At 46.4% G+C, this 22462-nt stretch overlaps 1 protein-coding gene across 1 annotated transcript; it reads left to right on the plus strand.

Moving 5' to 3' along the window:
• Positions 1 to 12516: 12516 nt before the first annotated feature.
• On the plus strand, positions 12517 to 21111 carry Tagap (T cell activation RhoGTPase activating protein). Its single transcript, XM_005363391.2, has 10 exons — positions 12517 to 12610; positions 13292 to 13373; positions 13496 to 13549; positions 13926 to 13992; positions 15224 to 15390; positions 15884 to 16045; positions 16510 to 16619; positions 17828 to 18023; positions 18586 to 18700; positions 19339 to 21111. The coding sequence occupies exons 2-10, from the start codon at positions 13350 to 13352 to the stop codon at positions 20571 to 20573; spliced, it is 2130 nt and encodes a 709-aa protein (XP_005363448.1). The 5' UTR covers positions 12517 to 12610; positions 13292 to 13349; the 3' UTR covers positions 20574 to 21111.
• Positions 21112 to 22462: the final 1351 nt, after the last annotated feature.

Genomic DNA, 22462 nt, shown 5'->3' on the forward strand with positions numbered 1-22462 from the left:
AGAGAGAGAGAGAGAGAGAGAGAGAGAGAGAGAGAGAGAGAGAGAGAGAGAGAAACTGGAGTAAGTGGTCACAAGGCAAAGCCTTCTTTCCAAATCTATCCTAGAACAATGCATGGTTCTGGAGCCCGATGGAAGCCCCTTGTCTATGATGTGTGGAGTCTCACCCTCCACTCCTCCACTCTCACGGGTATGGTGATAACACGGGGAGCCTCTTCACTCCACAGTGCTCACAGGAATGCAGCCATTCTCCCTATGGTGAAGGGCACTGGACATTTCAAAAGCTGAGCTGAAGTCCCCTGGCTCAGATGCAGATGTGCCTGTCAACAGCAGCCAACAGTTTGGGAACTAGGATGGCATGACTGGGACATGGCCTGCATTCCTGGTGTGGGAGCCATGTTCTCCAGCCTCCTCGGGCACCTCACACACTGTGAAGACTCAAGAAGTATTTACTGATCCCTACAAATAATATGAAACTGACTCCCAGGCATCCCAGATCAGCCCTTGCCGCCTCAGGAAGTCACTCTTTCTGGAGTTTGTGATGTCCTATGCAGAGCTCTGACTGCAGTGGGCTTTTGTATCCCGAAAACCCCCTTCCGTGTTGCTTGTACCCATCAATTCTTCTCACACCCATCAACGGTAGAGTTTTATATAACGTCTCTACCATCTATTCTAGGGTTTATTATCCTTTCCTTACTGCGTGGGGGTCGGGGGTACTGTGAGGAGGCAGAGTCTCACTTTGTAGCTCAGGTTGGCCTCAAATTTACAGTCCAACTGCCTCCGCTTTGAAAGTGCTGAGCTGCAGTCTTGCTCCTGTGTACCCAGAGTTCACCATCTTGAAAACACTTTAAAACGCACAAGGGAGGGAGACTGGAAAGATGGCTCCCTAGGGAAGGGAACTTGCTACCAAGCCTGACAACCTGAGCTGGGTCCTGGGAACCTGTATGGCAGAAGGAGGCAATCAGCTCCTGCAAGTTGTCCTCCGACCTCTATGTGCGCATACACGCTAATAATAAATAAATCCTCCCCCACCCCCCAAAAAATGCTGGGAGGTGGTGGCGTACGCCTTTAATCCCAGCACTTGGGAGACAGAGGCAGACGGATCTTTGTGAGTTCAAGGCCAGCCTGGTCTACAAGAGCTAGTTCCAGGACAGGCTCCAAAGCTACAGAGAAACCCTGTCTCGAAAAACTAAAATAAATAAATAAATCAACGTGTACACGGTGCACTATGAGAAAGACAATCAGTGACTCAATAAGCTATTTTAAAATAAAGCTGTGTGGCTGAGGTGGGGGAGAAACTGGTAATTTCAACTCGTTTGCAATGCTTTTCAACGCTAGTTTGGTGGTCAGTGCGCAGACGTGACAATGATGTACAGAGTCCGTCTGTGTTGCGGGCCTCTGCCAATGAATCACAACCACCTGGAGATTGGGTCTGCGCAGACAATGCCAAGCGTCTGTTTGGTCTGGACCCCTGAGTCATCGTGGCAGGCTCTGTGGGTTTCACGTGGGCTTAAACAGACGAGTCTTTGAGATGCGACTCCAGGATGGCCTGACAAGCATCTAAGAGCTGGATCCGGCTCTAGGGGCTGCCTGACTCTAGAGGGCTGCCTGACTCCCCAGCCCTCAGAAAGAGAGACTGGGGTTCGCACTTGTTGTCTTGGGGCTGCCTCAAAGACAACAAAAGTAGGAACTGTAAGGGCTACTGGAGGCCTGGCCTGCACGAAGCTCGGTCTGTTACATCCTACAAGTCATGAGACCAAGCAGCTTCAAGGGTTAGGGAAGTAGACCCTGTCTCTTGATAGGAGCAGCTGCAAAAATAGTGACCACATCCAATCAACCACAGGATTGCAGCAGAATCGGCCCTTCTGTGTTCTCATTTTATGAGCCAAGAAAGGGCTGGGGTGAGCTGGGGAAGTGGTGCCTCCCTCTGAGCTGCTGTGCTCTTTGGTGGAGAGAAACTGAAACCTTTACCCTTTCCAGTAAGAAATGACCAACTGGTCCTTAGCTTGCCCAGTGCCCACGGCTACAGCAGGAAAGAATCCAGGCACAAAACTGCCAGGTCAGCTTACCCAGAAACTGTTTCCAAGTCACTGGTCACCGAGCCTTGGCTGCCAACTGGGTTTCCTTGCAGAGTGCAGATTGTGGTGTAGCCTGGTGGTGGATGGCTTGCCTAGGATAGGCAAGACCATGTTCCATCCCTGACACCACAAGAGATCCTGATGTCTGGACCCATCTTTATAAATTCTGACTTTACGTCCTGTGAAAGGACACCGGTTTTTGTTTGTTTTGCTTTTCCCCAAAGCTCTAAAACCCAGCAAGGAAGCTCAAGAATGAATGAATGATGTCTAAATCGCCTTTGCTCGTTCAGCACGAGAGAGCTGAGTAACAACTAATGCCTTATGTACGGGGCCATCCGGTCATCTGGATGCACTCAGTACCTGTGGTGAAAACCCAATGTGGCACGCACAGTGTCCTTGTGGGTAATATTAAGGAAGCTCGCCTTCCGGTGTCCGGGGAACGCTGAATGACATTTGTGGGGAGCTGAGAGCTGAATGAGGGGTAGCACCTTGGTCATAGGTGACTCAGGCTCAGAACACACTGGCACAACTTGAGCTCATTTGGTTTCCTTAACCCAGGGTGACTAGGAGTGAGTCATTAGCAGGAGAATACCATATTTATTTTAGGGAAGAAAAGATGAAGCTAACCAAGTCCACTTAAGCAGATCTTGGACTCCAAGTGAGCCAGGCAGAGGATATCTGTGTTCGGTCACCAAGCAAATGCCCGGGTGCTTGTTCCTAGACGCTTGCAGGGTCCCTGGGGAATAACTTCCATGTGGTCACCTGGTAAAACAGGGTTGAGCAAGACACTGGGGAACAGAAATGAGTTCAAATGCTCCGTAAAAGCAGAAGTCTGTCTTCTGCCAGGGAACCTGTGTCTTTGCTCATTCTCAAACTGAGCATTTGTGAACTCCGACAGGACTCCTGGGACCCAAGCTCCAGAGTCAGAATGAGTTCCTCCATTTCAAGGGCCTGCAGTCTAATTTTGGAAACAGGATATAAGTATGAAACCGGCAACGAACAGGGGAATAACCAAGCAAGCAAACTACTCGACTCCCCAAAACACTAGCAAAACACACCGGAGTAGTCCTTCAAGTGAGGCTCTAACAGCTAGCTGCAGCAGCCTCCCCAGACAGGCACATTCCCAGGCCCACCCCGAGCCTGCCGAAATGAAAGCTGTGGAGTGAGCCCTCTGTTGGTGTTTCATGGAGCCCCCTCACCCACCCGGGAAGTTGCCACACACACACAGCATTTGAACAGCCCTGCATGACAGATTTGAAGCCTTCACACAGGACACGGCTTAGAGAAATGGTGTCTGTGGGGCTAGAGAGACGGCTCAGTGGGTAAAGTTCTTGCTTTACAAGTGTGAGGGCTTGAGTTTGGACCCTTAGCATTTACATTAAAAGCTAAATAGAAGAAAAGAAAACAAAAAGAAAAAAGAGGAAAAAAAAAAGAAAATTTCTTAGTCTTAAAAAAAATCCTTGACAAAACAAAACAAAAACCATCAGTGAAGTACATGCACGTGTTATCCACCACTGAGGACCTCAGGGGCTTGTTGGCCAGTCATTCTAGACAAATTCATACATACAAGACTCAGAGAGAGGGAGCATGTCTCAAAAAATAAGGTGGGGAATAATTGAAGACAGATAATGATGACCTCTGGCCTCCATGTTCCTACAGGAACACACACACACATACATGCATGCACACACACATACACATACATGCACACATGCACACGTACACACACACACGCTCACACAATTTTTAAAGAAAAGGCATGTACTTGTAGGATATCTGCACACTGTGTGAAAATGTATTGCTGTAATTGGTGTAATAAAAAGCTAAACAGCCAATAGCTAGGCAGGAAAGAATAGGCGGGACTTAGAGGCAGAGATAAATTAGAAGGAGGAACCTAGGTGTGGATTTCACCAGCAGACTCAGAGCAAATCAGATGTGTCATGCTAAAAAGAGGTAACCGAGCCACATGATAAAACATAGACTAAGAAAATATGGTTTAATTAAGTTATAAGAGATGGTTGGGGGAAAGTCTATGCTAAGGCCAAGCTTTCATAGTTGATAATAAGTCTCCAAGCCATCATTTGCGGCTGGTTGTCCAAAGATAGACCAACAAGAAAGCTTATTACATGGCAGAATATCTGTTTGCACTGTGAAGATGTGTCTTTGCCAAGGCACTGTCTGACTGGTTTAAAGAGCCAAACAGTTGACTGCTAGGTAGTAAGAAGTTAGGCGGGACTCCTGGGGACAGTGAGGACTCTGAGAAGAAAGGCAGGGTCACCAACCATACACAGAGAAAGCAGGTCAGGCAATACAAGAAGGCCAGGGAGACACTGAAGAGGAGGAACACAGTACAGAGCAGAGATAATCGAACCGCGGGACAAAGCACAGATTAATAGAAGCAAGTCAACTTAAATTGTAAGAGCTACTTGGAGAAAAGCCTAAGTTAAGACCAAGCTTTCGCCGGGCGATGGTGGCGCACGCCTTTAATCCCAGCACTCGGGAGGCAGAGGCAGGCGGATCTCTGTGAGTTCAAGACCAGCCTGGTCTACAGAGATAGTTCCAGGACAGGCTCCAAAGCCACAGAGAAACCCTGTCTCAAAAAAACCAAAAAAAAAAGAAAAAAAAAAAAAAAAAGACCAAGCTTTCATGATTAATAGTAAGTCTCTGTGTTGTTATTTGGGGCTGGGGGTAGAAAAGGAAGTCCAGCTACATTTGCTCGTGGTTTCCAGTCAACATCTGACAAGGAGAGATGTGAGATCACACAGCTGTGTCTAACAATTTTAAGAGCTTCCTATGCAATTTTATGCCCCAAAGTCGGGAGGAGTCTTGTTTCTTCTTCTTGAATTCTGTTTCTGTAGAGAGACCAGGAGTAGTGGGTCCCAAAGATCACAACTGGGGCCTCCTCTCTGCCATTCCAGAACCCTGGCAGGAGCGAGCTGAACATTTAAGTGTGTGGGTCACTCCCACAGACAGTCTCCAGGTGCCCTCGCCCTGGGATCATCCCTCCGGGGGCCACTGTGTGAGGCTATTGCCTGCTGTCTGCTTGTGGGAGACACTCACCAGCCCCAGCTCCTGCAAAGTAACCACTTAGTGACTGCCTACTCCACCTAATCCCTGGCTCTGCCACCAGAGCCCATTGCTAAGGGTTTCCCAAGTAAGGGTCAGACCTTAAGAAAGGAACCATACATTGAGAATAAAATACTTCAAAATTTTAAGTAGGGGCCCGGGCATGATGGTACACCCCTTTAATCCCAGCTCTTGGAGGCAGAAGCAGTTGAAGCTCTATGAGTTCGAGGTCAGCCTGGACTACATAGTGAGTTCCAGGATAGCCAGGACTTTGTATTGAAACTCTGCCCCCCCCAACAAAAAGAAAGAAAGAAAGAAAGAAAAGAAAAGAAATAAACTTTTAAATAGTTTAAATAGTAAGATAAGACCACTGGGTGAGCCCTCCCCTGCCCCCACGCACCCCCACACCAGGACAAAAGAATTAAGTGTTAAGAAAAACAAAGCAAAAACCTCAAACTAGACTACAGTAAACATCTCCAAAAGATAAGGACGGATAAATCAAACTTGTTTCCTCAGTTTCTACATTTTTCATCCAGACTTTTACAAAGGCCACATCTGAATTTAGGTACTAATAAAAAATCTCACTTGCCAGTTTTGCTAGTGCTTTGGTCTTGTTTTTCTTCAAAAACTTACTCAGTTACACCCTAAGAGTTGGAGCTCCGGGTTGCTGTGGTAACCTTTCTGCCACTGTGCTATCTTTGCTCACATATTTTTCAGGTCCAAATGGGCTCAGAAATCTTTTCAAGGTGGGGGGGATCCTTTGGCTCCTCCAGTGATAAATGCTGTGAATTGAAGCTCCGCCAGTGGCACCGTGGAAGTATGAGACATCACAATGCAGATCCTAATCGCCTCCTTGCAGGATGTTTTATTTCTAATTCTTTGTCGGGATCCCAATAACCAAGAAAGGCAATTTGCAAGAATCATTTTGTCCTAACCTTTCTTGGATTTCAAGCCGGCTTTCTGAATACACAGAGTTCCTCAAATATTATTTTATAGTGAGGCCATTTTATATTCTGACACAAAGATAAATTAATTATCGCAAAATCTGAGGTGAAAATTTAAATCGCCTGCCCCGGCACTGCAGAAACACAGGCGGTTGTAGGTGCAGGGCATGGTTCTGCAAGGTGCGGCAAGGATGTGCATTCCTTTAGGGACTCTGGGGTCCCAGCAAACCTCAGAGAAGTTTAGGGAATCCTTGTTTGATAAAATCTGCCTGGGGCAGCCTTTTTCCTACCAAGGACAAGAGAGGGAGGAAGGAGACAGGATGGGGAGGGATAGGAGAGAGAGAGAGAGAGAGAGAGAGAGAGAGAGAGAGAGAGAGAGAGAGGAGTTGTAATTATTCTGGCCCAGACTGGGGTGCTGTACCCTGCCTGCTCATCAACTGTCCTAGAAGGTTCTTAGGGACATGCAGATAAGAATTCACCATATAAGGCAACTCAGGGAGGCCAGGATATCGGGCAGCCTCCTGAATCCCAAGTTCTCACTTAAAGCTGAGAACTAAACCCCACATGGGACAGAGGACTGATCTCCAAAATATACAAAGAACTCAAGAAATCGGTCGTCAAAAGAAGGAATAATCCAATAAAAAAAAAATGGGTATGGATCTAAACAGAGAATTCTCAACAGAAGAATCTAAAATGGCTGAAAGACACGTAAGGAAATGCTCAATTTCTCCTTAGCCATCGGAGAAATGCAAATCAAAACAACTCAGAGATTCCATCTTACACCTGTATGAATGGTCCATATAAAAAACACTGATGACAGCTTGTGCTGGATAGGGGGCAAAGGGAACACTCCTGCACTGCTGGTGGGAGTGCAAACTGGTACAGCCACTTTGGACATCAGTATGGCAATTTCTCAGAAAATTAGGAAACAACCTTACTCAAGACCCAGTAATACCACTTTTGGGTTCAATCGTACCACAAGGATATGTGCTCAACTATATTCACAGTAGCATTTTTTGTCATAACCAGGACCTGGAAACAACCTAAATGCCCCTCAACGGAAGAATGGATAAGGAAAATGTGGTATATTTACACAATGGAGTCCTTCACAGAAGATAAAAACAATGACATCTTGAAGTCTGCTGGCAAATGAATGATCTAGAAAACATCATACTGAGTGAGGTAACCCAGATCCAGAAAGACAATTATCATATGTACTCACTCATAAGTGGCTTTTAGACATAAAACAAAGAAAAACCAGCCTACAATTTGCAATCCCAGAGAACCCAGACAACAAAAAAGATCCTAAGAGAGACATACATGGATCGAACTACACAGGAAGTAGAAAAAGACAAGATCTCCTGAGTAAACTGGGAGCATGAGGGTCATAGGAAGGGTAGAAGGAAAGGGGGAAGAAAGGGACAGGAGCGGAGAAAAACGTATAGTTCAATAAAAACAATAAACAAACAAATAAATAAATGCAAAAGTCAAAAACAAACCCTGAAAGAAAAAAATCCTGTAGAAAAAAATAAAAGCTGAGAACCAAGCCCCAGCCTGGCTCAGGACCCATGAGGATGATCAGGCTGTGTTGCTTCCTAGCAACCTCAGACCTTAATCCTAAGTCTTGCTTCCCAGGCCTCTTCCTTCTCATGTAATAAGGATGTCCCCAGAAATGTGGGGTGTCTGAACTTACCGTGTCAGGAACTTAGTACTAAAGAGTCCAAATAGAGCCCATGGGGACAGAATATCTGCAATTCCTGCCACTTACTCTGATGTCTGAAACCCACATGTGACAAGCAGCACCCCTTGCTCACCACTTATAGGTTAAGGCTCAGATCTTAACCATGGCTGTTCACAGACAATTGCTAATGATAAGGACAAGGAGCAAAGACTGGCCTTCACCTTGACCAGATGCCACTCCAGCAGCCTTTGCTTTATTGTGTAAATAGCTTTCTCCATGAAACAAAGATAGTGAGGGAATTGCGTGTGTGTGTGTGTGTGTGTGTGTGTGTGTGTTTATACGTGTGTGCATATTCACTGGTGTGGACATATGGTCACATGGATGTGGAGAGCAGAGGTCAACCTGGAGGTCATTCCTCGGGTTATACCCCACCTTGCTTTTGAGACAAGGTCTATTGCTGACTTGGAACGTGACTATTCAGCTAAACCAGCTGATGGTAAGCCCCAAGAATTGCCCATCTCCCCCTTCCGGGCTAGGATTATAAGCACGTGCCATCTCACCTGGCTTTTTTATATGGGTTCTGGGATATTCGTGTTTACACAAGCACTTTACCAACTGAGCCATCTCCCCAGCCAGACAATTTTTAATCTTGAAAAATTCACGGTGAGCTCACAATGCGCTCATTTCTCCAAAGTCTTAGTAGGAAAATAGTGACGTGCGGTGTGACTGCAGAATGGAAAACAGTATTCTGGATGTGTCCAGGGATAAAGTGACCACCATTGTCTGCTTCCTAGAGGCTGTCCAAGGGGGACAAGCAGGGAAGGGTCCCTCTGTGAAGGAGATGGAACTCCAGCTAGGTTCTGGGCCACGGTGGGTTTTCCCCCAGGCGGATGCTGGACTGAGCCGCACATTGGCTTACCAGATGCAGAGGACTGGAAGAAGATTTTGGTGAGCAGCCGAAGGCTGCCTGCACATGAGAGGAGGTGGGACAGTTCACAGGGGAGGCTGGCTTCTTCTTCAAAATAATCCATAGCTTGAACTTTTGAGACGATGAACCTATCGGTCAGTTTGTAGGTAGCTAGGCAGGGGCGTGGTGTTGGAGGCTTGAAGGGAACTGAACTCTTTGAGAAAGCAGGAATTTGTGCAGAGAGCTGTTGATGAGAAGAAGGAAAAGAAGACAGGGACCTGAGCCCCTAAGGCAGTGGTTCTCCACCTTCCTCATGCTGTGACCCTTTAATACAGCTCCACACGGTGTAGTGATCCCAACCATAAAATGATGTTTGTTGCTACTTTGTAACTGTAATTTTGCTACTGCTATGAATCATAATGTAGCCATCTAATATGCAGGGTCTCTTATATGAGACCCCTGTGAAAGGGTCGTTCTCACCCTACACCCCCCACAAAGGGGTCACAACCCACAGGTTGAGAACCACTGCCCTAGGTGGTCCTAAGGGAGAAAAAGATCTCTGCACAGAACAAGAAGACTAAGCACTAAGTCGGTGCTTCCCAGGAAGGCAGGGCAAACAGTTCCGCGGTAAGTGATTCACAAAGTCCTGCACACCACAGGCAAGACAGAAGTGGTCACCCAGACTGGAAGCTGGAGAAGGAACGAAAGGACTTCCTCCAAACTCACACACACACACCGCAGTGTGTGAGGCACGGGCCCTACAGCAGAGCCTTCGGTCCTTACAGACTGGCCGCAGTGAGAGCAGAGCTGGGGCTCCGGAGCAGAGCTGGGGCTCCGGAGCAGAGCTGGGGCTCCGGAGCAGAGCTGGGGCTCCAGAGCTGACTGGAACCAGGAAGCAGGCGATGAGAGTCCTGGAATAAGAAGCTTGATTACAAGCATGGTTCTCATTGTGGTTTTCTTCAGCCTGACCCTGCAGAAGCCATCTGGGTTCCTTCTCATCAACTGAAGACAAAAGTTTGTCATGCAGGAGGGTATGAGTTTGCTCTTCAAAGAAATGGGCTGGAGAAAGAAGATGTATTAAATAATAATCATCACCCTAAAACAGATCATTTCATCCTTGAAAAGACAGAGCTGGAGAGATGGCTCAGTGGTTAAGAGCCCTGGCTGCTCTTGCAGAGGACATGGGTTCAGTTTCCTGCAACTGCATGGAGGCTTACAAAAATCTGTAACTCTAGTTGCAGGGACTCTGGCCCCCTCTCTGTAGGCACCAGGCACACACATACATGGTGCAATACATAAATGAAGGCAAAACACCTATACACATAAGATAAGAATAAATCTGTTGATCTTAAAAAAAAAAATAAAGACAAGAATACTTCTACATCTCATACTGTCTGTACAGATTAAAAAAAATAAAAACAAGAATACTTCTACATCTCATACTGTCTGTACAGATAGTTCTACTGCTAAGAAAGCTGCCACCGATGTTATCGTAAGAGTTTCCAAATCAGGGGAAAGCCTTGTCTTCCACGGACAGCTCTATTTCCAACTCTGCTCCCACTGCATGGCATCTGGGTAGCACCACACCGAGGACGGAATATTTCTACAGTGCCACAGCAGACCATCTGCCATCGGTGCCTCTCTAATGGTCCCACAAATGTGTCTATTAATTAGACTCTGTTGGAGTTTCCAGGGGCGCCAGTATTGACGCATGCCTTACCTCTGGGTTCCTATAAAAACATGTTTCTGCTTTAGAAGCATGAGGTCCCCGCTTACTCTATTTTATTGCCATGGCTACTGCTGTACTTTAGCCCTAATTGCTCAACATCTCCCTTAGTTACTACAAGTTGGACATTGTTGGTCCATGGAAAGTTATGGATATTTGACAAATTTGTCAGTGTGGAGGTCTGGAAGATGACTCAGTTGGTAATGGCCTGCTGCACAGATACGGATAACTGAGTTTAGATTCCCAACACCCATGGAAAGGCCAGCATGGCAGCATGCTCCTGTAACCCTAGTGATGGGCAGAGGATGGGCATGGGGCTCTGTCCCAAAAGTAAGATAAAAGAGAGGAAGAAACCTAACTGTGGCCTCCGTAAGCACACCTGAGCACACATACATGTCATATGCACAACACATGCATGTCATATGCACAACACATGCATGCCCACACAAACCTACAGATGTAACTATTTCTGCGGCTCACCAAACCACTGACGGTGTGGCTTGCATTTTAGTTATTATTAGTGAAAATGACAAATGGGGGCTCTGAAGTTTCAGGATTGTGCCTGTTCTAAATCTGACTCCCTGCTAGGTAAGTGTTCCTCACGAGGACCCCTGACTTGTCTGTAGAAATTAATAAGCCGGACATAGGCAACTTGCCTTCGCTCACAATTGAACCATTTGAAGAGTTACCCTGAGAGAAAGCGTGGGCACATTTGGGGCTCCGGATCAGAAGGCACATTCCAGCACAGTATGCTGATATCTACGTGCAGCGATGTACTTGAAGATACCCAAAAGAGTATGTGGCACTCGTAAAGGTGAGAAGTATCATTTAGCAAATTCACATCTTTACCTCAGAACCGCGCGCAAAGTTCACGGTAATGCCGAGAATGAGAGCTGGAGACCTCAAGGACAGTGTTTGCACAAAGGCGCTGAAGTCTTTCCACTCAAGGAGAGTTGAAATATATCCCTTTGGGTGATAACACAGACGCGGAATTACGACGAAATGCCTTGGGAAGTAGGTTCCAACTTCACATCGCCAATAGGCCTCTGTCTGGTGAGGAGAGCTGGCTTTGGTCAGAGTAGCAGAGCCCTTGACGCGGAAGAACACCAACAGCAATCCTGACCAGGGGTGCAGCTCGGGGGCAGAACATGTTCTGAGGGGCAGGTTTCAATCTCCAGCACCGAAACGTGACAACCAACCTGGACAATTGGAACCTGCAGAGCCAAACATCAAAGCCATAGTCCCAAGGTGCAATGCCGGCTGATGTCCACACGGGACGTGACGTGGTCTCAAAGCAGAGGAGTGATGTAACAGAGGATGGCGGCTTGCCGGGCCACTTTTACGTGCAATGTAACTTACAGCATTTGCTTCTCCACCATTTCTTTCTGTTAAACTTGCCAGAGGGGCCACGATATTGATGGACACGTGACCCTTTACTCCACTTTTCAAAATGACTGATCCAAATGAACGCAGCTGTGCCAGGATAGCTACCTCTGGCTGTATTTCGCAGTAAACATAGAGCTGTGGTTCTCTACATGAGAAATAAATATAACTCTCAGTGAGCATTTCCCCTAATTCCAAAGAAACTGAAGTAGCTTTTGAGGGTGATGATTTTTCAAAGAGGGAAAGCCATTCCTTGGTCTCTGTTCTGCTTTAGAGTAACACCCTGCATCTAGATGTGCCATTAGCATCTGAGGATGGAGAGGGTGGTGGGTGAAGGGGAGACAAACGGGATAGGCAAAGCAAGGAGGGGGACGAGATAACCGCTTTTGAAAATAAAATGTTTACCCGGAGAATAACAAAATTTCTCACACACGCACACCACCTTTGACACTAATCAAAGCCTCTCTCTTTTGTTCACTATGTCATGTTTTCCACCCCCTAGGAGTTTGTAGAAATTTTTACTTTGAAATGGGGAGGGAGGGGTGCGGAAAGAACCCTCGCCGCCCTAAAAGGAATGAGGAAGTGAGAGCTGCGCAGCGTCTGGCTGGCTCTGTCGGTGTGACAGCCCGTGATGCTCCTTCCGGCCCCGTCATATTCTAAGTTTCCACCTGCCCGCCCCCGCCACATATAACGCGCGGCACATGAGCCTGAGGGCTCCAGTGTCTTGTCTCTGTGGGTGGATTCCAAGGGTCGGGGTGTCATGCTGTGCCTCCTGCCGTCCACAGTTCTCTGCGGGTAGAAGAATTTCTGGCTACAGACCCTCCCAGGGTAAGTACTGTAGAGTGACAGGCCAGTACACAAACCGCCTTGAGGGTCCTGGGTCTTGGGTTATACGTCACCAGGAAGGCTCTGCCAAGGAACATGTGTTGTCTTAGCAGGGCTCTGGATGCAGAATGCTCGGCTGTCCTGTGACAGCTGCAATCTGGGGCTTCAGGAATTCTGTCAATGTTGGATTTAGTTTCTGTATACTGTAACTAGCATCTTAGAAATAAATTTCTTTCTAACTTGGGTTAGAGCATTTATATAGGACGTAGGAGCACTCAAAAAAAAGTGTTATAGTTGTATTCAGACACTCCTGATAGGAATATAACAACAGACAACAAAGTTTCAGAGTAGTAGAGACAGCTGGCTTAAGGAATTTAGAAATATGTTTCTCAGATGCTGGTCTTAATAATAGGTGACATTTAATAAGAAAGTGATTTTTATCTTGTTTCATGGAAACATAGGAAATTTTATTTCATTTGGATAAAAAGTGCAAATGAAAAATTGGATGAGATTCTCATGCTGTCTCTTAGTGGGAGGCTGGCTTCAAATGGAACCTTCTCTAGGCAGTAGCTTTAAGCTCACAACTTTTTGTTTTTGGTTTTTGTTCTTGTGTTCGGCAATCTGACTGTGAAATTTGACTGGTTATTGTATTTTGTAACTCTTTTCCTTTATGATATATTGTAGACAGAATCGGAGCCTCACGCTGGTGAAATTCCCCCTTGGACTGTCAGCCCCAACTCCAATGAAGTTGACAAGCAGTCTCGAGGTGTGTAAGTCCCCCATGCTCGTTTATCCAGCTTGTCCACACACGAGAGCTGCTAAAGCAAAGACACTGATCCGTAGGTTCTGATACAGGAGGCCTCTCTCATGCTGCTTCCTCTCTTTCAGTCAAAGCCACTTAACGCCAATGACATGGAGACCTTAATTGAATGTCAGTCAGAGGTAAGAAAGGAATGTCTTTAACGTTTTATTTGCACTGTGTTTGTTGAATGTTTGGGCTGTTTGTCAGTGTAAAGTGAACATCAGATCACGTGGAGAGGGGCTGTGTGTCTGTGGATAGGGGCTGTGTGTCCGTGGAGATGGGCTGTGTGTCCGTGGAGAGGGGCTGTGTGTCTGTGGAGAGGGGCTGTGTGTCCGTGGAGAGGGGCTGTGTGTCCGTGGAGAGGGAGTGTGTGTCTGTGGATAGGGGCTGTGTGTCCGTGGAGAGGAGCTGTGTGTGTCCGTGGAGAGGAGCTGTGTGTCCGTGGAGAGGGGCTGTGTGTCTGTGGAGAGGGGCTGTGTGTCTCAGGTGGCTATTTTAACTTGAACACATTTCCAGGGTGATATCAAGGCTCACCCGCTGCTGACATCATGTGAGAGTGAAGACAGCATTTGCCAGCTAATTGGTGAGTTTTGAAAACATACCGCTCTCTTCTGTGGGCCTAGCTAGTGCGCTCTCGGTTTGCAAAACCACAGGGCTTTTACTTTACTAGGAATTTGTTTTCTAAGAGTTCCGAGAGACCGCAGAACATTAACCCTTACACTAGCAGCGGGTGCTGCAGGAGGGAGCCGGTCTGCAGCTGGTGTCCGGCTCCACAGGGGATTTCCAAGCAGGCTGGCGAGCCTCGGGCCTTGTAAACCTTGAGGATGGAAGCGTGCACATATTGGAGAAACACACACTGCTCTTCCTGCCACTTGCTTCCCTCTTTAGTGGGGACGGCATCTAAGAGTCCCTGAGGCAATTGTTGATCTCAAACCCCAAAGCATCAGGCACCACTGTTATTGTCTTTTATAGTGTATTTTATACGATGTGCATCGGATCTGATCACCCCCCCCACACACACACCAAAGTATGGGTCTCATTCTTCTTGTCTGTCTTACACTTGCCAGTACAAAATATGTGAAAATAAATGCCCGTTGTTTAGGAAGTACAGCTTTAAAATTAGAAGTGGGGAAAAGGGAAGGAAGTGGGGACTTTTGAGTTCCGATATCCATTGCACGTAAGTTTTATGTCTATTAGAAGGGTCAAATGTTTGGCAAAGCATCAGGTCTGGGTGGCCACCTTTCTGGAGAACCATGCAGACTGGGGGACTGCAAGATTGCCTGGGTGATGTAGCCCCCTCTAGTGGTGGCTAAGTGATAAGACGGAGGTGACCAGGCAGCCCTGCTTAGAACCTTCAAAAGGATGTTGAGCAAGACACTTGCTCTTTTTGTACATTTCACATTCGAAGAAATAAGTTAAAATAATACCCATTAATCAAACTATTCTCTGTAGTTATTAGGAACAATACATTAAAATGGGCGGCTTTGATGTACATGGTTAAATTTTGCTGGTTTTCTGTAGCTGATAGCTGCGAAGCTAGAAACAGGAAAGGTGGGGCTTTGAGGAACTCTGACTGCTGATGTTTAGGGACTGGTTGCCCTGGAAACAGGGTAGTTGTTTGGGGTTAATTTTTCTAGATTGAGGGTTATGCCCTTGGCCTTCTCAAGTTTTCAACAGTTTTGTTTTGAATTTGTTTTGCGTGTGTGTGTGTGTGTGACATGCTGTAGATAGAATAACAAGGCCAACACCACCTATGTCTTGGCTTACTATTAACACTGTTTCTTCTCTTTGCCTCCTCGCTGCCTTGGCTACAGAAGTTAAGAAGAGAAAGAAAGTGTTGTCCTGGCCCTCTCTCATGAGAAAGCTCTCTCCTTCATCAGACTTCTCTGGATCATTGGAACCAGAGCTAAAAGTGCCACTGTTTGACCAACCCTTGTCAGTCATCTGTGGGGAAAATGACACACTCCCCAGACCCATCCAGGTAGGATAAACCTACTTCCCTTTTTTGTGGGACCTAAAAAGGCTTTGGGAACTCTGGACATGGTGGAACTCGTCTTTTGAGGCCTCCCCCTGCTTCCCAGTGCAGCAGGGGAGCCGGCTGCCTGCTGTTACCCACCAGTGTGCAGTGTTACCCCACAGAGTGGCTTGTGGGGTGGAGACTGCAGAACGTTTGTAACTTGTAAAAGCTCTGCTGAGAGGGAGAGAAGGTGCTTGTGGGAAAGCTAGTGTCTCTATGAGAACATCTGAGAGGGGAAAGGGGGCCCACAGTACTTTTCAAATGTGCAAAATTAGTGGTTTCACAATTTACCGCCTCGGAGAAAAATGAGTAAAGGGGCATCCTTGGCAGCGCTGGCCTCGGTAGCTTGTGAAGGCTCTCCTGTGACAAGAGCCTACGGATCGGTGTCCGTGCTTTAACAGCGCCAATGCGTGTGTCTCCAAGTGACCGTTTTCTGCTGTTGTGTCTGCTCCCGCAGGACATCCTCGCCATCCTCTGCCTTAAAGGCCCTTCAACGGAAGGAATATTCAGGAAAGCTGCCAGCGAGAAAGCCCGCAAGGAGCTGAAGGAGGAGCTTAACTGCGGGGGCGTGGTGAATCTGAAGCAGCTGCCTGTGCACCTCCTGGCTGTGGTCTTTAAGGTGAGCCTGCTGCTTTTGTATCAGATGCCCTTTGGGGGAGGGAGGGGAAAGGAGCCGACAAACCCATCAGGAAACCAGCACTCTGCAGGCAAAGTCAGCTGATCTGAGAGTTTAGACTTTTCTCAGTTAAACTTTTTAATTATTCACATAAGCACCCTTATTTCAGTGGTCCCAGGTTTCAACAGAAAGGGTGGCATGTAGTTCTCTCAAAACATTATTTGATTGCCCCACAGCCACATCCATTGATAAATCTGGGGAGTTCACCTACCTCTGGACAGTGCACCTTATTATGCTGGTTATGGGGAGGTTCCTGAGTACAGTGTGAGCTTGGAAGGGGACCCTAAAGAAAGCAAATACAGGGATGTGACTGGCGAACATGGGTGCCTGGCGGAAGTGGGACACAAGGAGACAAAAGACTCACTGCACAGCACAGACAGGAAAACACACCCTCTTTCTTCCTCCAGGACTTCCTCCGAGGAATCCCCCTGAAACTGCTATCTTGTGACCTCTTTGAGGAGTGGATGGGCGCCCTGGAGAAGCCAAGCGAGGAGGACAGAATCGAGGCCCTAAAGCAGTAAGTCCTCTGTCTCCATCCTTCCTCCTTCGCAGCCTGTGCAAGCGCTTTGGGATTCTTGTCTCACAGAGACCGTGAGGTCCAGGGAATCTGAGTGCTCATGTGCGCCCATTACAGACGCCAGAAGGAGCCCTGGGCATTTACAGGATGTAATTCTACCCAAACAAGAGAAAGACCTTCTTAAAAAGAAGAAAGGAAACTTCAGTACTCATAGATCCCAAGATAGGAGGGAACCTAAATGCAGGAGTAGTTTTAAAGGCACAGAAAAAACTCAGGCTACACAGCCACCTTTCTCTCAGATATCCTTATGGCCCAGCAGCGCAACTTGGAAGGGATTGTTTATGGCTAACAAAAAAGAAAAAAAGGGGGGGGGGAAGAATTCCAATAGTTGGCAGAAATCACATTTAAAAAGGAAAGTGTGACCTCTGCATAACTGGAGTCCCAAATGCCTTCTGTCAGTGTCAGAACCCTAACCAGATCCTGAGAAAGCTTGTCCCCTACACCAAATATTTGCCATGAACATTTACCAAGAGGAAGACAGTTTCTGTCCACTCTTACCCCAGAATTCTAACATTTTCATAATAAATTTCTACTTGGGTATAAAACTCTTTCAAGAAACTAACACTAAGAAATGAAAAGATCCATGTGTTGGACTCACTTCATTTTTTGAAATACAGAAATGTAATGAAACAATTTATTTTTTTTTTTATCACTAGAACAATGTTTGTATTTCAGTACTGCCTGACTCTAATTTTAAAAACACGCTTTTATAGACTGGTTGATTCTATCTAGATATTTCTCAGAACGATATAAAAATGGGTGGTCTTGCTCTAAAAATTACAGTCCAAAGAAGTATGAAAAAATCAGTCTCATGGGGCTCAAAACAGGAAGAATTCTGACACAGTAATTTGACAAAACTTTCAAATGCAAAGTGGATTGTGGCGGTTATACGGGCATTACTTCCCAAGCAGCATCTCCATTATCTCTATGGATAAGAGAGAAAGCTCCTAGCGGAGTCCCAGTTACCACAACCTTGCGGTTTACTGGCCCCATCAATGTCAGCTGCTGCAAGAGGGTGAATGAGCATTTCACACTGTCCCTTTGGGAAATGCACCTTTCTCATTTTAAAGGAAGTCCGGCTTGGGTAGAACCTCCTGAGAGGTCAGGCTAAAGCCATGTGAAAGCCTTCATCCCTCAACCTTTTCCAGGGTTGCAGATCGCCTCCCCCGGCCCAACCTTCTCCTGCTCAGACACTTGGTCTACGTGCTGCACCTGATCAGCAAGAACGCTGAGGTCAACAAGATGGACTCTAGCAACCTAGCCATCTGCATCGGGCCCAACATGCTCGCTCTGAAGAATGACCAAACCCTGTCCTTCCAGGCCCAGAAGGACCTGAACAATAAGGTGCGTCCTGCCTCTGTATGAGGAAGTCCCTGGCCATGAGTCTGCCCTCTACAAAAGCTGAGCACTGAAATGCTTCAGATTGGAGTTTCTCAGTGACTCAGGGCCCACAGTGGACGTCCCAACTACGGATGTTTCTCATGGACCCACTCTCTTAGATAGCATTTCCTGGAGTGAAATACGTGTATCCCCTGTTGTACTGGGAGATGGGCATTCACTTCACAGCACTAACTCCCTGGCTAGAAAAAACACTTTGTTCTTTTTCTCCTGGGTATCACATTCTGCCTGTTCAACTAGAAATCCGAACAACTACTTCCTTAAATGAAAACTTCTGTTACTTCAAAGTAATTTTAAAAAATTTTAAAAAAATGTATACCTGAAAACAAAACATAGAATAATAAAGGGTGTTATTGCCACCAACCCAATGTGCTTTTCGGGCACATACATGTACCTAGTTCTATTTCTGTCACTTCCCTAGTAGTTGACCCCGATACACCCTCATTCTTTTCTACCTTCTCTTTTATGAACGTATTTAAGCTGACAAACTGCTTTTGTTTTCTCACAGGTTAAGACATTGGTGGAATTCCTCATTGACAACTGCTTTGAAATATTTGGGGAGAACATTCCGACACATCCCCGCATCACTTCTGATGACTCTCTGGAGCACACAGACAGTTCAGGTACAGAACATTCTGTCACTGATTGTGCTTCTGGGGAGAAGTCCATGCCGGTCCTCAATGCAGGGATGAAAAGCATCCCTGGTATTAGAAGCAGGATTTGCCTTCACAAATCAGAAGTCTGTAAGAAAGTAGTTAACCGTGGGGGCCTTGCTCTTAAATTCACCTCCTCACGCAGAACTCTTTCTCATCAGTCTGGAACTTTCTCCTTCCTATCCTAAGACACGAATAACTCTTGATTCTACTTAATAAACTTTAGTTATGGGGTTGGAGTAAGGACGTTCCAACCCTACAGTGGAATGTGAGTCCACTAAAATGAAAATTGGTCCAATACAAGAGCTACCCAAAGGATCAAGCTTATGAATTCAGATCAATAAGCCTTAAAGAATATTGTCATTGCCATCTTCCTTTTCGGATAACTCTTTCCCTTCCTCCTCCCTCCATTTCATTTTCTATTTCTTTATCATTTAAAGATCATTTTAGATAGAGACAAAGTTTCAATGTAATCAATGTATTGACAGTCAAGCTCCAGTGTACTCCACCAAATCGCCATGGGGATAATCTCTAGAGTAGCCTATAATAAATACTGTTGCTAAAAAGACCCTGGACAAAATGTTCACCTCTGCCTTAACTTTTCCCAGATGTGTCGACTCTGCAGAATGACTCAGCTTATGACAGCAATGACCCAGATGTGGAGCCCATGAGTGCCATCCCCTCTCCCAGCAGGCAGCTGGAGGGGCCCACTGGCCTGGATAACCGGGGCCCATGGGACACCTGTGAGTCAGGCTCAGAGCCCATTGTTAGCATGGTAGCCAGGTTGAAAGGCTCCATTGGCCAGCAAGACAGGCGATTCTCTGAACCCAACATGTCACTCTCACAAGAGTCTCTCATGAGTCAAACGACAAAACAAAAGCTCACCAAGAGTGAGGATAACTGCACCATGCCCCAGGAAGCCTCTTGTTTTGAGGGTGATGAAGCTGAAGATCCATTTACAGAGGAAGTCTTCCCAGCAGTTGAAGGCAAGCCCAAGAGACCAGTGGATTTAAAGATAAAGAACTTGACCCAAGGTTTAGCATCACCACAGGGACTGGGACCCAAAGTTTTCTCCGGAGTCTCCCCAGGTAAATCTTTGGACAGCTCACCCGTGCCTTCTCCTTCCTGTCCCAAAAGAAGCTTCTTCACCAGACACCAGAGTTTCACCACAAAAACAGACAAGGCCAAACCCCAGAGAGAAATGAGAAAGCATTCCATGTCATTTTCCTTTGCCTCTCAGAAGAAAGTGCTGCCCCGGACCTCCAGCACTGGCTCTGAGAAACCCAAAGACTTTTCTAGAGACCAAATCAAGAAGGGTTTGAGGAAAGAAAGCCAACTTGCTGGCAGAATCATCCAGGAAAATGAGTCAGAAATCCAAAGGCAAACAGCTCTGGGCTTCAGTTTGTCTAGAACCTGGGCGCTCTCAGTGGATAACGTCTTCCAGCTAGTGGATGTGAGGAAGCCAGGAAGCCCACCATCGTACGAAGAAGCCATTCATCACCAGACATCTGGACTCACAGCCTGCAGCGGCCAGACGGTGGGCAGTATGAGAGCGAGGATGCTCAAAGGGAACGCAGCTCCGCCTCCTCTGCCTTCTCGCCTTGGAGGTGACCACAGTGAAGGGACACCTGATGGACACAGATCCTCTCCCATGACTGAGCACTGGAAACAGAGTCAGACTGTCTGTGTCTCTGTGGAAACTCAGGGGAGATCTGAGCTGCACCGGTTGAGGACTGTGTCTGAATCCACGCAGAAGGCTACGTTGGACTGTCTCAGGCGACGACACAGCCACATGGTCTTTGAGTTCGACCAACTCCAATGTGCTAAAGAATCCTACATTTAGGAAAGGAGACCTTGCATGGCTAACTGGTGGTGTGTGTGAATATAGACTGTATGTAGAACTGCTGGTCAGTTCTACTTCCCAAAGTCACGAATAAGCTCATTCAGAATGTCTTGTAGAGCTTTCCTCTGTGAGGCTGGCTCACACAGCGACACACCAAATTGTGTGTATCTGGGTTTGTGCAATACATAGTAAATGTATAAAATGTACTATAGACACAGTATTAGATGAAAAGGGTGTGCACACACATCCTGCATGCATGTATCTGCGCACTTTCTATATATTGCTGTTTTTGCCCCCAGGTGCGTGTTTCTATTGATTAGAAAAATCTTTACTTTTCTTGGTTACCTCAGATGTCTTGCCAACATTCACATTTTCCAGGAGCTGCATGGGGATGGAAATGTCTGAACCTCGGGTAGGTTTGTTTTCTAGACAGGCTCTTGACAACTATCCAGCACAATAGAAGGAAGCAGCCAGGAAGAGACTGCGCTCTGTGTGGGAGCTGTCAGCAGCTGGGAAGGTATTTCAGTGACCTAATGGAATGCGGGAAGAGTGGTGGAAACGCATTACGTTGGTATTAACGTGGGCAGAGCACTCTGAGCTTCTGCTCAGTGGTGTCTCGTGCAGCAGTGTGGAGGAATGTGGTGTTGTATGCATTGGGGGTCATGCATAAAACTTCAGGGCAGTGTCACTGCAATAAACCGCCTTCCTCCTGTTCATTCTTTGCTGCTGTTGTCTCTTTTCCCCCAATCCATCTAGAACGTTATCCACACTCTGGTGCATTCAGCCAGCATCTCTTCACCATGTTCTCATTGTTCCAGGTCGTCGCACACCTTGGGGAGCTTGTGTCTCTGTCCTCTGGGGATTTGAGACACCTTTTTTCAGCAAACAGTTACTCAGGGGACAAGAAAAACTATAAGCACAGGATAGTCTGGAATGTAATGCTTCCCATTTGTAGCAAATGAGACTTTCCAGTGTCCTTACACAGCTCATGCTTGTGATGCTCAACTTCCTTTATTATCAGCAATCATGAGAATGAATGTTTGTGATGTTAGAATTTTACTACTCAATGACAAAGTTATTTACCCAAACTTTTTTGGAGTCCTGGGCTCCAATCTTCCTAATGTCCATTTTTATGACTCTGTGTGCACTCCTGGTTTTGGTTGTCTAGCTAACACACCTCTAGCTCTTCCTCAGAGATGACTTGCTGAGACTTTGGTTAGCCATGTTATAAACTGGGCTGTTCAAGCAACATTAACCTTTAAAATGCTCTATTAAAAGCTCGGCAGTGATGGTACACACCTTTATTTCCAGAATTTGGGAGGCAGAGGCAGGTAGACCTCTGAGTTGGAGGCCAAGCTGGTCCAAAGAATGAGTTCCAGGACAGCTAGAGATACATATACAAATCCTAGCTGTTGCTCTGCAGAGGACCTGGGTTCAGTTCCCAGCACCCATCTGACTCCTCACAACCATCTGTCACTCCAGTGCCAGGAGATCTGATCCCTCTCCTGACTTCCAGGCAAACATATGGTGAACATGTAGATAAAACATAATATATAAAATAAAAAATAAAATTCTTTTTAATGCTCTATTAAGCACCAATAATAAATCAATATCAAAGGGCAGGCTGTCCACCTCTGACTGGTAAGTAAATAAAAGTAACCTCTTCTCAGAGCTGAAAACTAACAGAGGTATGATGTTAGTACCTACCACATGCCAGGCACTAGGCCGAGTCTTTCAGTATTAGGATAAAATTATCTTCCACCAGGTTCTTAATGGATACATAGGTACGTAGATAGATAGGATGGATGGATAGATAGATAAGATAGGTAGATAGATAGATAGATAGATAGATAGATAGATAGATAGATAGATAGATAGATAGATAGATG

This window comes from Microtus ochrogaster, linkage group LG9 (assembly GCF_000317375.1).
Source record: "Microtus ochrogaster isolate Prairie Vole_2 linkage group LG9, MicOch1.0, whole genome shotgun sequence".
In the NCBI taxonomy this organism is placed as follows: Eukaryota; Metazoa; Chordata; class Mammalia; order Rodentia; family Cricetidae; genus Microtus; species Microtus ochrogaster.